The 15816-nt window shown below is 47.0% G+C and overlaps 1 protein-coding gene across 2 annotated transcripts in view; it reads right to left on the bottom strand.

Annotated features, from left to right (window-relative positions):
• GALNT18 (polypeptide N-acetylgalactosaminyltransferase 18) overlaps nt 1–15816 on the bottom strand; it is a 349313-nt gene that overhangs the window by 49478 nt on the left and 284019 nt on the right. For both annotated transcript variants that reach the window (XM_059067917.2, XM_067038607.1), the window contains exons 8-9: nt 11777–11914; nt 6190–6285 (exon numbers count right to left, since the gene is read on the bottom strand). In XM_059067917.2, the coding sequence (XP_058923900.1) occupies nt 6190–6285; nt 11777–11914 (234 nt within the window). The remainder of the gene's footprint in view (nt 1–6189; nt 6286–11776; nt 11915–15816) is intronic.

The following is a 15816-nucleotide window of genomic DNA, read 5'->3' as shown; positions in this document are numbered from 1 at the left end:
GAATGGCAACTTCGTGAGGGCAGTGACTTCCATATGGCCCATCACTGTCTCGCAAGGCCAAGAGCAGTGTCTGGCAAATTATGGACTCTCATTCGTTAAAGAAAAATAAAAAAAGGTAATGAATTAAAAAGTCAAAGAACTTCAGCGTGGGAGTGCCCTTAGGGATTTCTCAGCTTAAGCATCCACATGACATAGGAACCCTTCACAATGCCCCTGGAGCCCGCCAAACATGGCTTGGACACCTCTGATGATGGAGAGGTCACCATTGCCTGAGCCAATGACTGGGAAAAGTTTCCTTTACACTCAGTCAAAAAATCTGTGTCCTTATAATTTTGGAAGTTTCATGTCTCTCTGAAATCTGCTCGTCTCCAGGCTAAACAATTCCCATTCGTAAGGACATGGTCTTGAATCTCTTTACCAATCTGGTAATAATTATCCAATATTTAGTAAGCAATGACTGTGTACCAGGTTTGTTGTCTAAGTATTTTATGTGCATCAATTTATTAAATTCTTAAAACAACCCTAAAATGTAGATACTACTATAATCTCTACTTTATAGGTTATGAAATTGACACAAAGAAGTTATGACACCTATCTAGGGAACTGGGTTAGTAAGTGGTAGGGCTGGGATTTGAACCCAGGTAGTCTGGTTCTTGACCACTCTCTACCTCATCATTTGCCTTTCAACATTTTTACGCTTCCTATCAAGTGTGATGCTCGGGGAGGAACATGTGAGGTTTCATAACAGAGCCCAGAAAGACTGTCACCTCGGGCAGGTCTCTGTTCCCCAGACAACAATGTAAGGTGCCACATCCCTTCTCTGGAGTTGTACAGTGCACAACCTGCATAATTGAATGTGGCAGTCCCGTCTGTGAACTTCCCTGGGTTCTCCTTGACCTCTGTGGCCATGGTACCAAGAGATTTACTGAGAGCTGTTAGTAGGAGAGGAAAACGTTCCTGGAAATGCATATTGAGCACTTAATTTGGACCAAGTCTGGGAGATTCAGAGTATCCCTGAGGCCTGTATCTGTCCATAGTCCCCTTCTGAGATGTACCCTGACCTTGTACTAAGGTGATATCCCTGAGCTCCTCCTTTTCTCGTCTCTTCCATGAGCCAATGAAATTCTTAAGGGCTAGTGGATGCCTTTGGGAAGCCTTGAGAGCCAGAGGCCCTGCCTCGTCACCCATCGCTTACCCCTGTACCCATGTCCACCCCTAGTGGATGGAGGAACTCCCGCCAAGGATACGCAGCCCATCTCCAGGATGACCCAGTTCTCCCCAGCTCTCCCAACTCACCGGGAAGGCCATACTCAACAAACTTCTGCCATAGCAGAGTACCTACACCTCTCTGTTCTGGGAAATGTGTGTGATTTGAGGCTAGTCTCAAGCCTCCTTACCTCTGGGCTGTGTACCTCAGCTGCAGGCCTGGTACGAGAGGGCAACTGGACCCAGTGTTCCATATACAGCCCACTTATACGAGGGTTCTGTGGGGAACGGGGAGGGGGACCCAAGTCTGCTTGCTGCAGCTCCACATGGAGAAGCTGATTTGCAAAGCATCAAGGGAAGGCAGCTCCCAGAATTCCTGGCAAGCACAGCACAAACTCACAGCTTCCCAGGCCAAGTGAATTTCAGAACAAAAGAATTCGAGGTAAGCAGATTGTCAGACAGCTGGCAGAGCTGGGCCTGGAGATGGCCAGTCCAACTTCCTTGCTTGCAGATAAGAATACAGACCCAGACAAACCTAACCAATGGTGCTAGAGATCAGGATTGTCATTACCTTTGTGTAGAGGTATTGACCAAGAGGCGCAATGAGGAAGCCCACTGGGACGATGAGTTTGATCTGGGTGGTGCCTGTACAGTGTCTACAAATGTGGAAACTCATTGAACTGTACACCTAAGATGTGTGTACTTTAGTGTACACCTCAATAAAAGAATACAACAAAATAAAGGCCCAGAGAGGGTTAAGGTGACATTGCAAATGTGTGGCAAGACCAAGCCTAGGACTCAGGCTTCCTGACACCCCATTCACTGCCCTCGCCCCTACACCACTGCATTTTTGCTGTTATAGCAAAATGGTCTTGTAGTCTATGGTCGGCTTTAACCAGAGCAGGAACCCACAGCACATGGCACATGACATCAAGGAAAGTCAGTCCAATGTGGGTTGGAGTTAGAAACTTGAGGGTATTTATACTGAGCAAGGCTCAATGAGCAGTAATAATAATAATATTATCATTATAGCAATACTAATAGCTAACATTTATAGAGCACTATTTAAATGTATTACATCCTTTCAACAACCGTTATGGTATATACCGTTATTAATCCATAATTTACAGTTAAAAAAATAGGCCCAAATTGAAAAACCTGCTCGAAGGTTCACAACCACATAGAAAGTTTCAAAGCTGACATCTGGACTCAGGAGAGCTGGCTCCAGAATCCACACTCCTAACAACACAGACTGCCCCATATTGAATCATCTGCAGCTGGCAGACTGGCAGCCCCTGCTTGAATAGACAGGCCCCATCATCCCACGGAGGAAACACCTGACACTTGGTCAGTGATCTAGATAAGCACCAACCCTGCACATTTCCACACAGATTTGTTAAAAGAAAGTTTACCTGTTGTGTTCTTGATCGTAAGCATTACAAAGCAGAGAGGGAATTTACACAAAGACCGAACTGCCTATGACCTGGCCATCTTGACTCACACTCACGAACAACTGAAGACTCAGGTGCCTGGCTGCATTTATAATCAGAGAAATGCAAATTAAAACTACAATGTGATAGCACTATACAACCACCACAATGTCTAGAAGTTTAAAAAGACAGTACCAAATACTGGCAAGACTGGGGAATAGCTAGAACTCTAATATATGGCTGGTGGGAGAAAAAAATTAATACAACTACTTTGAAAAACTGACAGTATTTTAGATGGCTCTGGCCGCCATAACAAAATGCCACAGGCTGGGCGGCTTAAACAATGGAAACTTATTTTCACACAGTTTTGGAGTCTGGAAGTGCAAGATCAAGGTGCTGGCATTTCATTTCTTGTGAGGGAGTTCTCCTCCTGGCTTGCAGACGACCCCCTCCTTGGTGTGTCCTCACACGGCAGAGAGAAAGACAGGGAATGATGAGCTCTCTGGTGGCTCTTCTTAGAAGGACACCAATCCTCTCAAATCAGGGCTCGACTTTATGACCTTATTTAACCTAATTACTTCCTTACACCGAATATAGTCAGGATTAGCACTGCAACACGTGAATTTTGGGGTGACCAGTCAATAGCATTCTGCTCTTGGCCCCCCGAATTCCTTTCCTTCTCTCATTCAACATACATTCATTTCACCCGGCAGTCCCGAAAGTCTTAACTCATTCCAGCATCAACTCGTCTAAAGTCCAAATATCATCTAAATATCATCTAAATCAGATATGTGTAAGACACAAGGTATGATTCATCCCGAGGCAAAATTTCTCTCCAGCTAAGAAACTGTGAAATCAGACAAGTTATGTGCTTTCAAAATGTGATGGTGGGACAGGCATAGGATAGATGATCGCGTTCCAAGAGGGAGAAATTGGAAGGAAGAAAGGGTTGATGGGCCCCCAAGCAAGCCCAAACCACAGCAAGGCAAATTCCACTTGATCTTAAGGCTCAAGAATAATCATCTTTTGTCTCGATACTCTGCCCTCCAGGTCCACTGGGGTGGCAGCATCACCCTCATGGCTCTGCAGGGCTGAGCTCTCTGGAGTGGTCCCACCCAAGGTGCTTGCTGCTTTGGCCCTACCCCTCTGGTACTGGGCAGGGTCATCCTTGCCCACTGAAACCAGAGCAGCAGGCCCATCCTTTGAGGGAACAGCCTTACCCCTGGGCCTGTGGTGGGAGTGGCAGCCCTGATGATCTCTAAATCACCTTCAGTACTATTCTTCCCTTTTCTTGAGGAATAGTGCATGTTCACAACTGAATAGCTATATGGTCCCATCTTATAGAATCCAAGAAGTCCAAAAGCATTCCTTCACTCTGCCCCACTTTTTCTTTAGTTCAAACTGGCGGTGTCTCTGCTGGTATAAGCCCATCTCTACTGATGCCTTCTGCTGTGAGATGACTGATTAAGTCCATGAATCCCCCCCATGATCTCTTAATCAGATGGTTGTTCAGTCACACTCTTGGTATTCTCTCCAGAAGAAGCTTTCTCATTTTCTTGCAAAATGGACAGGCTAAGAATTTCCCAAATCTTCAAGTTAAGGTTAAATGAGGTCGTAAGGGTACAGCTCTGATCCAACTGGATTAGTGTCCTTTTAAGAAGAGACACCAGAGAGCTTGCTCATTCTCCCCCTGTCACATGAGGACACAACGAGAAGGTGACAATCTGCAAGCTAGAAAGAGAGCTCTCAGCAGAAACCAACTCAGCTGGCCCTTTGATCTTGGACTTTCAGCCTCATAACTGTGAGAAAATAAATTTCTATGGTTTAAGCTACCCAGCCTATGGCATTCTATTATGGCAGCCCTAGTAGACTAATGTAGGTAGTACTGTCTACAGAAAATGAACATATACTGGTTTGCAAGGCAGAAATAGAGACACAGATGTAGAGAACAAACATATGGACACCAAGGGTGGAAAGCTGGGGGGAGGGTGGCGGGATGAATTAGGAGATTGGGATTGACATATATACAGTAATATGTATAAAATAGATAACTAATTTAAAAAAGGAACATATGTCAACCCTATGACTCAGTGATTCGACTCCTAGGTATAAATCCAAAAGAAATTAGTACATATGTGCACCAAAAGACATGGACCAAGATGTTCATAGCAGCAGTATTCATAATACTCCCAACCTAGCAATAGCCCAACTGTCCATCAGCAGTAGACTATATAGTGAAAATGGTATATTCATAAGATGCAATACTACATAGCAACAAAAATGAGCAGATTACAACTACACGTAACAGTAAGGAAGTACTTTACAGATATGATGGAAGAAAGATGCCAACATGAGAAAGCATATACCCTATGATGCTATTTACATAAAATTCAAAATCAAGCAATAATGTTTTTTTCTTGACCTGGGTGCTGGTTACATGAGTGTATTTGCCCTGAAAATTCATTAATCCTGTACACTTATGATTTGTATACAGGATTTTTTGTATATTTTCTGTATATATGTTCTATGTCAATAAAAAGTTTACATAAAAATAGTCACTCATTAAAAATGTCACACCATTGTAATAATGGAGAATGAGTTGCTATACTGTGTGGTGTGAAGACAGTGTGATCTGCTGACCTGTGACTGACCACTCAGTAATGTCACAGCAGCTTGGCCCACAAAAAGGACAAGGTGGTGGAGATCACAGCGGGCAGTTGCTGGGAAGTCTCGGCATAGTACACCAGGTACACACACATCGCAATATCCTCTAGCTGTGTGTTTAGGCAGGTAACAACTCTTTTAAGCACTAAATTGCAATTGCACAAATATACACATCTTCTATACTAGGATACCTTTTAAAAATCATTGTACACTTCTGGAGGTAAGATAAGTAAACTCTGAAAATGTCAAGTCATAGCAGGTCAGTCTATGGCATTCTTGGTCAAGAATTGCCCATTGTACTTTGTTGAATAAACCATTTCTCTTGCCAGTGTCTCAACATCCTCTTCAGATATCTGAAGCCTAGGCTATGAATGGAGAATTTGGGGGGGATAACTCACTTTCCTGGTAGCTTCCCCTTATTCTCCACCAGAAAGTCAGAGGAGCTAGAAAGGATCTCATGGCTATAGATTTTGGTCCCAGCTATGATCTACTAAAGGGCAGAGCCTGAGGCTGTGAAGTGGCACTCTGAAGGGACTCTGAGACATCAGGGAGCCTGGGGAACTTTGGGTTTCCTCCTTCTAGGGAAAGGCATGGCTGCCAGAGCCAGGCCTGTAATTTACACACAGTCTCCCCAATGGGGGCAGGTGTTCCTCTTTAAAGATGTATCGCCTTCCTTGTGCCCCACCCCAGGGGATCCTGGCGTCCCAGCATCTGCTCCTTCAGACTCCTTCCCAGGCATGGCAGGTATGATTCTCTTTTTGGCTCGTGAGGATACTTCCTAATGAAAAGCTCCCAAGGCCTCTGGGCCCAGAGTAGCCACGACAGAGTTTAGCTTTTCCTTCCCCACACCAGTCACCCACGTGCATGGGGAATCGCTCAGAGCACTCACCTGGGGCGTCATCCCGTGGCAGATGTACACGATAGGAATATTCTCTGTGTCTGGACCCTGATCAAGACACAAATCAGTCTTCAGAGAGTTCTGCAGCTGAACACCAGAGGAGAGGCGGCCACACCAAAGAGAAAGGAACAGAGAAACAGATGCATTAAGTCAGGAGAAACAAGCATTCCACTGAGACAGGCTCTGCTTCCATAATCAATCCGAGGCCCCCTGAATACTATGGAAACCAAGAAGCACCAGCTTTTGCCTTGCATCAAGGTGCTGAGGGCAGACCAGCCTCTTCTGAAGGAGAAATACTAGGATGCTGTTAAACAGCAAGCTGGGTTTGGGGAGCTGAGATAGTCTAGGTAAAAATAAAAGATATGCATGCACACACGCGAGATTTTTCACCCCCTCCTTTTGCACAAGGGTAGCATAATGGCCTTCAGAAGTCCATGGATAGAAGTCTTTGTTCTTGAGGGGTGAGGGAAGTGGGCAACATGTCAGCTATTTGGGGGCCTGGGATATCCTCTAGGACCAGGCCTTCTCTGCTTCCTGCAGATCCAGCAGTGGTTGGCCAGGCCCCAGCGGAGGCCCAGCTGATGAGGGTTCTCCAGAGTGGGAGGTCTGGTGGGAAAATAAGAAAGAAGGGGGCCAGAGTGGGAGCAGGAGAAGAGAGAGGTATCTCTTATCCTCACCTACAAGCACATGGCAAACAACAGAACAAATGTCTGGGTACCATGAACCAACGTCTTACCACATCTAGGTAGGAAAGCCGATATTCAATGTCCCGTTCTAACTTAAGCTCACTCTCAGCCTTTGGAAAGGGCAGCTTATGGTCCACAGGGCCCTGCTCCCATGCCATAGCTGAGTAGACCATGGCGGGCACCAACAAATAGCTTAGAATGAATTAACAATTGTCTCTCTTTCCTCCCCTCTCCTGGTCCTTCTCTTTCTGGAATGTGACTATCTCATTACCCTCTTATTCTGTCCTAGGACTCCAGATGAGAGACCAGACACCATGGTCAGTGGGTGCTGGCCGCTAGGATGGTGAGGCCATTTAGACTGGGTATGGTGGATCTGTTGGGCCATGTGCAAGCGGAGGAATCCAGTTGTGATCAAGGAGGAGATGAGGCAGGAGGCAGATAGATTTAGAGACAAGAGAGATCATCCTGCCCCCGCTGCGGTTTTAGTGGCTTCCCAGCTCGAGTGCTCATGTACAGCTGTACTTTAGTTCCTAAGCCCATGAGAGAGTTTGTGGTATCTTTACCCACCTAAACTAGAGCTAGCTTCAATAGCTCTTCTTAGCAATCAAAGCACTCTGTTCACAGCAGGAGGCTGGAGATCAGAATCCAGGGGAGACCAGGGCAATGGGCCACAGGTGGCTCATCTATCTGGGGAAGGCCAGAGGCAGACAGCAGCTAAGTTTTCGTAGCCCTGATGGATGTGGCAGGAGTGCAGTGAACCCAGTTAGGGGGTGCGAAATGTAAGAGATAACCAAAGGCCCACGTGTGCTCTATGTGTCCCCTGTTCTTGACAGGGGACAAGGAACAGAGTCAAATTGTTTTCTCTTGAGATCCCTTTCCTTTACTGGGTGATAGCAGCTCAATCTCAAACTTGAAGTTTAGAGGTTCTGCAGAAATATGAATATGTGTCAGTTCCCTAGGCAGGGCCTCAGAAGCATCGATGTAGCACATCCTCTATCATAAACTAACTACTTGGCTGGCCTGTGTGGGAGGAGCATATGCAAATACTCTCTGGACTTCTCCCACAGACCATGGAGGGGTGGGTGTCACATTTGAAGCTGAACACTGCAATCCATCAGTGAGACCTGCTAACTTCTACTGCAAAGAGAAAGTTCCAGAAAGCCCTGATGTCAGACTTGGATCTCCCCTGGATCCCCAAAGCTGGCCTCTGAATGAGGGGTGGGTGGTGCCTTTTGATAAAGTCCTCCTTGGCTCTGTGTCATCCACCCCCCATTAAGCAGGTGGTCTGCTGAGGAAGTTGGGAGAGACAGGCAGAGATAGAATCCTGGCTCCAGCTGTGTGGCCTTGGACAAAGCAACATTATTCTTTGTCTGTTTCCTTCTCTCTCAAATAGGGATAATACTAGTGCCAACCTCATAGGTTTGTGGATTAACTGAAACAATATCTACAAGTACTCGGCACAGGGCCTGACAAATAGCAAATGTGCAATAATTGTTAGCTGCTGTTATTACCGCTATAACCTTTCTGAAGGCCGTTCAGGGAAACTAGCTTTTATGACTGCATCTATGTGCCAGGTCCCAGGTGAAGTGCTTTCCATGCGTTATCCCACCTAATTCTCAAGATAACATAGCCAGATCGGTAATACTATCTCTTTTAAGGGTGCAAGAAGTGTGTTACAGTAGGAAGCTCTGCACACCTCTAGGTCTGTAATGCCGTTCCCACTGCATGGACCCTCTGCCCTGGCCTTCTCTTTCCCCTGACTGAATCCTCCTCTTCCTGTGGTTCTCAGCTTGTCTGTCACTCTGGAAGCCTCTCCTGACCCACATCTGGGTGTGAGGCCAACACCTCCATTTCTCTTATTGCAGCACTTCACACGCTGCATTCTTGTCGCTTCTCCACTTGCTCGTCTCCTCTATCAGTCACCAGACTAGCTCTCAGGCTTTCTCACTGCCTGCGACGTGGGTCAGCCCTGGCACATATTAGACAGTAAGTATGTGTGAATGAATGAAGAAAATGAACGGCATCATAGTTGGACAAACGGCAGAGCTGGAGTCCGTCAGTCTCCAGAGTCCAAGCTCTTTCCATAATGCAAATGGAGACAATCCTGAGACTGTGAAAGATGCCCCATGAAGTGATGTGACTATAACCTTTCAGGTTTTGCAAACTGTCAAGGTCACATAGTGATTAAGCAGCAAAGCTTATGTTCAGAAGCAGGCATGTCTGTTTCCAGATGCTGCTCCATCTCTACTATCAGCACCAGAGCCGGGATTATCCAAAGCCATGCCATCTCCCAGGCCCTGAGCTCGGTGATCCAGGCGGATGCCCATGCCCACACAGCGGGGCCCACAGGCCCTTCAGCCTGCAGGAGGCATTAGTGGGACCTATTACTGGATTAATGGGCAGGGTTATATAGACTTGACAATGGCCTGAGAATCCCAGGGGGTTATTTGACCTGAGCAATGCAGTTTAGGCATGAGTTGGAAGGGAAAAAGAAAAAAAAAAAAAAAAAAACAACGTGCCCCTGAGAAGACATCTGGTCTTTCCATTTCAGAATAAAAGTCATCACCAGGAAGGAAGATTCAGCCCCAGAAACCCTCTTGCTCTTGTGCTGCATCCTGCTTTGCCCATCGTTACCTTACTGCCCCCACTAAGAGTTCATTATGCTCCTGGACAAGCAAGCATATCTCTGCTCATGTAAGAACCCAGCCTGTTGAGGAGGCAGGAGGGACGGGGGCTGGCTGGGCCCTGAACAGCAGCTGGCAGATGAACATGCAGGGAGGGGGTCAGAGACCTCCACCAGCCCCAGGAACGGCTGACGCAGCTCAGCCCTCTGGGATGGCGAGTGGATGTTTTTCAGCACAACAGAGTGAAAACAGCCCCAGCTGTGGACTCAGACGGATCTGGATCACAACCCTGTATATGCCACTTACTACTTGACCAACCAAAGGTTTCTGGATGTGGTGGTGAGGAGACTGCATGGTAAACCTGCTGTATGTGCTCATAAGATGAGACCCTTTTGCTTGGAAGACGAGAAGGCCCTGGGCCAAGACCCAGAATTGCAATGGCTGCGTGCATACACCTCCACTGTTACTGCTTTCCCTGCTTCTCTGGCTGAGTTTGGCTAATACTCTTTAGCTACAGCTGATAGCTTGGTGAGACCATGAATCCAGAAGCTTGCCCTGGCTCCCAGAGGTCTGGGCCAATAGTTTCTCCGGAGCCACAGTAGCGTAACTGTTCTGTTTGGGCTGGGTTCAACAGTGGCCAAGCAGCATACACAACTTGCTACAGGCTGAGTGTAGGAGTACCAGTAACTGCCACATCCTCAGGATGGTTCTGGGGAGGTAGATGGGACTGATGGGCACCTCACAGTCCAGTGTGTTTCCATGGTGATGACAAGATCTGGAGCCTCAGGTAACAGCTGGGCAGTGCCAGCTGAGGAGTTTTCTGACATCTGAATTACTTCCCAGCCTGGGAAGTAGAGAGGCAAGAGGCTACTGGGCGGTTCTCTCAGGACATGTCAGCCATGCCATGGGGACTCTTGTGGGAAGATATGACCCCCTCCTACAGATTGGCCTCCAGGGACAACAGAGGCCCTGCAGGAGGGTGGGAAGTGGGGAGTTCCTGGGACCTTGGCTCAGTCTCCTTTAGAATCCTAGGATGTGAGAGTTGGGAGGCCCCCAGGGAACACTGAGGCCAACCCTTCAGCAAGGATTCTTCCCCTCCCAGGCTGATATTGTACCCATAATGTTCCTGCCGAGGCAGGCCTTGAACTCAGTTCTGAGCACAGGTCATCAAAGGAAGAGGCCTCAGTTCTTCCTTCAAATTTCCATCCTGGGATATCTAAAAGGTCTGAGGGAACACTGCAAAGGGAGGAATGAGAGTGATATCAGAAGCTGATGTTTTAGACTCAGTTTCACTGTTGATTAACTGTGTGAATATGGGCAAGTCACTTTGCCTCTCTGTTGCCCCATCTGTAACACAGCAGGGGGTGGGGGTAAGGCCGGTAGCCCCAGGGGATAGTTTTGAGGGCTTAACTGTCATAGAAAATCTTTATGCGTTCAGTCAGCAAAAACCAGGTGAGATATCCAAAAATCAATCAGGTATTTAAAATACCTTAAGAGTTGTATGGTCCTGGGGATATTGGAAGAATGGGAGAGTTTATAATGTTCAAAGTATTTTAACCTTAGACACAAAATACATTTATGTATTTGAGACTTTCTTCTACCCACGAGGACAGTATTATTTTACCACACTTAAGATACGAAGAAACTAAGGCCAATAGACATTAAGACACTTGCCCAGGAAGTGGCTGGGTCAAGTTTTGGAACCAGGTCCAAACCCTCTGCTCTGTCCCTCCATCTTGCTGCCTCTGCTAGGGGAACTGCTCGCTGCCAATCAATAAGTGGTACTAAAACATGCCTCAGAATACAGCAAACTCAGGAAGGTTATATTTCCCAGAATGCCTTACCAGGAGGCTCTGTGTGAGTGAAAGACATAACCCCGTGGGTGGGGGAGGCATGCAGGCTGGTTGGTAGAACTTCAGGCACCCATGCTTGAGGAACAATGGAGTTTGTTACGTTGTCTTGCAATCTTAACCTGACTTCAGGTTTTTGTTTTATTAAGTGGGATATGCAGGTTTGGGGCCAGAGCTGAATTGCTTAGGACTGTAAAGGAGAGACTAAGCACCTCTCTCAAGGGAATGGAGAGGTTTGGGCTATGAAAGCATAGGCTGCCTCACGCTCAGCTCCAGAAATCAGCCTCTTGTCCACAGGTCTACCACAGGTACCATACTGGGGACGAAGAGGCTCTTTCCCTCCCTGACTCTCCACAACTCTCTCTGGTCCTGCTCTCTGTCTGTGTCTGGGAGAAACCCCGAGGGGTAAGCTCCTTACCACCCCATAGGCAATGATGTCTGAGTACATCCTCATCTCTGGGTAAACGCTGACCAGGTACCACCGGAAGGTCTTGCACTGCAGCTGTTTTCTCAGAGCCTTCCTTGCAGTGATGTCCCCAATGTCGATTCCTGAGTCCTGCACAGGATGCAAACACAGAGATTCAGCCACCACCAGGGCACAGCTTTTCCCTGAAGCTCCCCAACCATGGTTCTGGAGACTGTCTGGTGAAGGAACAACCTGGGAATATAACTCATGCACTTCCCAACGTGTGCCTTGGCCCGTAACTGTCCCCGTTTGGTCTGTGAAACATCAGATCAGCACTGATGGGGACTGTCATCAAAGGCCATTGAAAATAAAGAAGCAAATCCTTAAAAATTACTAAAAGAAAAAAAAGCTGTAGTCTTTGTATAAGTGAAAGAAATGGGAAGAATACAGTCTGATTAAGGTTTTCTCTACCTCAAGAGATAAGATGAGAGATTCTGAACTGCTGGGGGAGAGAAAGAGGGAAGGGAAAGAGTTAAAGATGGAATAATGCTAATTATATTACTATTCCTAAGGATCATGGCAGCTAAGTCATACATAACACAATGTGTCAGGCTATGCTCTGCATGAGACAGGCACATATATTTATATTTTACTTATATTAAATTTATGTACATGGTCCCATTTAAACCTATGAGGGAGCACAATATAATCCTCATTTTACAGATGAGGAGTTGAGACAAAGGGAGGTTCAGTGACTTCCTGGATGACTTGCCCAGAGTCCCACAGCTAACAAGTGGTGGACCTGAGAATTGAACCCAATCAACCTGGGTCTGGAGTTTGTGCATTAAAATTTACCCGGCGCATTTTTAGGAGCCTGCCCTTCTGCCTCTTAAGACCAAGTCCCTATGGCAGAAGCAGCCTCTCTCTCTTTAGGCCTGGGGGGGCTTAGCATAGACAGCACTGTGTCTCTCACTTCCCAGGTGTACCAGAGAGGTGGCCCTTGAGCCATCGACATGCAGCAGACAAGGAGTAGACATGGAGACATGGATGTGTCCTTGAGTGAGAGCGAGAGAGAAGCCCCTGCGTTTCTTGTGGTCCCATAGCAGAGGGGAAGCCCTGGGCTTGCACCCCAGCTCTTGAACAGGGCACAGAAGCAGCTGAGGAAGAGCTGATGCCACAGCAGAGGATGGAAAGGGGTCCCTCCAGCTGGGGATCAGATGGAGATGGGTGACATGTCAGAGGACGACACCATGGAGCCAGGGATCAGGGGGCCACGTGGTACCTCATGAGACATAAGCCCAGAGCAGAGACAGAGGAGGATGCGGAAGCACCTACAGCTCTCTCCCACTGACACTGCAGTCCATGTGCTGGCAGTGTGACCCCATCTGGTTCTGCCGTCAACTCTGGGATCAAGTTACAGGGGTTGGGAAAATAATGAAATTGACAGTTCAAGTCTGAAATGTCTGGGAAAAGTCACAAAGATGGCTGCTGCATGTATCTGGACATGATCAGAACACATTTTTGATATCAGTCAACAGGGGCTTGAGTCAAAACAAAATGTAGATATAGAAGAAATACATTTATTTTTGCCCACCAGAGTTCAGGTCATGTAAAAATTTGAACCTGCCACAGCCTGAAGGTTTAAGTTCCAGACTCCTAGGGTGCAATTTCAGTGAGGATATACCTTTTGAATATTTCTTGATGACCTTGTCTCTGATGGGTCTGCTCCCTGGCTCCTGCCGGCAGCCCTCCCAGCAACTGCTACTCGGCCTTTCTCTGCTGGACCCCGGCTCCCTGACGATCAGGAAACATGTTCTGCTGATCTCTGTACCCACAGTCTAGCGCTGCGCCTGAACTATACCGATGAGACCGAGTTGAAAAAATATTTATGAAATAGTGAACTTAGCTACTGACAATAAATGTATCCTGCTCACCCCTTCCCTACCCCAAGACATCTGTTAACTATTAACTCTTTAAACTTCTCTGCACTTTATCCTCACATCACAAAGCTATTTGCCTGGACCCAGGTCTTCTCACTTCATGCTATACTTGCCTTTATGTGATGACAAATTAACACTGTCTCAGCTTTTTTTTTTTTTTTTTTTTTTAATTTTTGGCTGTGTTGGGTCTTCGTTTCTGTGTGAGGGCTTTCTCTAGTTGTGGCAAGCGGGGGCCACTCTTCATCGCGGTGTGCGGGCCTCTCACCGTCACGGCCTCTCCCGTTGCGGAGCACAGGCTCCAGACGCGCAGGCTCAGTACTTGTGGCTCACGGGCCTAGTTGCTCCGCGGCATGTGGGATCCTCCCAGACCAGGGCTCGAACCCGTGTCCCCTGCATTGGCAGGCAGATTCTCAAACACTGCGCCACCAGGGAAGCCCTGTCTCCGCTTTTACGGAAAGCAATTAGAAGAACCTACCTCAGGAAGGCCTCTGCATTTTCCTAAAAATCTAGGTTCCCATGGGAAAACTTCCTTTCTACATTCAGGATCAAAGGAAAGTTTGTCTCTCTACTTATAATCTAATCAAAAGTGGGAGAGAGACAATCCATCGGGAGTCCATCTCTACTTTAACTTCTAGGAGACTCAAGAACCAGAGTTTTGCTCAGCTTACGTGTCTGGATATCATGTCCCTTTCCTCTTCCTGTTTATTAATGGACTTTTGCCTTTCCATTTTAACGGTTCAGCACATCTGTACTGTGTGTTTACTGTAAACTGCATCAAATTCTTTTTCAGAGCAGGGGGAGGAAATTGAGAAATAAGCAAACATTCTCAGAGAAGGTCACCTTGACCTTTATTATTAGAAAACAATAAATGTATCTTCCCCCTTTACCAAATACTTAGTGTAGAGGGTTGAACAGTGTCCCTCCCCAGTACCATGTCTGCCCAGAACCTCCGAACGTGACCTTATTTGGAAATAGGATCTTGCAGAGATAAGTAACTAGAGATCTTGAGATGAAATCATTCTGGATTTAGGATGAGCCTACATCTTCATAAGAGAAAGGAGAGGGAGGCTTGAACAAATAGAGACAGAGGCAGAGAATGGAAAGATACATCTACAAGCCAAGGAACCCCTAGAGCCACCACAAGTTGGAAAGGGAAAGAAAGGATCCTCCCCCAGAGCCTTTGGAGGAAGCACGGCCCTGATAGCACCTTGATTTGGGGCTTCTGGCCTCCAGAACTGTGACAGAACACATTTCTGTTGTTTTAAGCCACCAGTCTGTGGTAATTTGTTCTGGCAGCCCTAGGACACTAGTGTACTTAGCCACACAAAAAGCTGTCCAGTATTCCTGCCTGTGTGTGCAGCCAGACACAAAATTCCTTGTAGCCAAACCCAAAGAAGGGCTGTTGCCTAAGAACCGTGGTGAGTCATCCTTGGCCCTCAGCCGTCTTCGGCCAACAGAAAGCAGGGGCGCGTCTAGAGTTCCTGAACCCTGTGTAAGAAAATATTGATGCTTTGCTGCAGACTGACTTTGTTTGTGGATAAGCAAACGGATTTTCAATAAAGTAGAGGTTGCATGAATGGAAGGCTCCTCTGGATTTCCAAAAGCTTGGGACTGAATGTGATTAAGGAGTGAGTGAGAGCTGGTTCTGTTCAGTGCACGGCCCAGGAAGGACTCCGCATAGAAGGAAGCAAGGGAGGATGACTGCCCAGAAAGGGCATTTTAAAGCTGGGGCGGGAATGCAGAGGGTGCGGGTGATCACGTCGACAACAAGAGTTAACACTTCTCTAGTGCTTTCCATTTGCTAAGCACTGATCAAAGTCTTTCCACATATTAACTTATTTAATTCTCCATGGAGCCCACTAGGCAGGGGTGAAGGGTTCCAGCTCTACATTTGCAGTTGGGATGCCGTAGACGAAAGGTTAAGTAAATCGGGAACACACGTGCCTGTGACTGAACAGAATGTACTGAGATGCTGCCACATCAAGGGCAGCTGGGAAAATTACTGGGGAAAACATGGAGGGATGCAGCACCCACATTTCCTCCCTCTTCTTTCTTTTTCAACTCATCTTTATTGAGTGCCTAGACTGTGTCAGGCGCTGTCCTAAGCATCAT

This window comes from Kogia breviceps, chromosome 7 (genome assembly GCF_026419965.1).
Source record: "Kogia breviceps isolate mKogBre1 chromosome 7, mKogBre1 haplotype 1, whole genome shotgun sequence".
In the NCBI taxonomy this organism is placed as follows: domain Eukaryota; kingdom Metazoa; phylum Chordata; class Mammalia; order Artiodactyla; family Physeteridae; genus Kogia; species Kogia breviceps.
The sequence above is the reverse complement of the archived record's forward strand: the minus strand, read 5'-3'. Positions and strand labels throughout refer to the sequence as shown.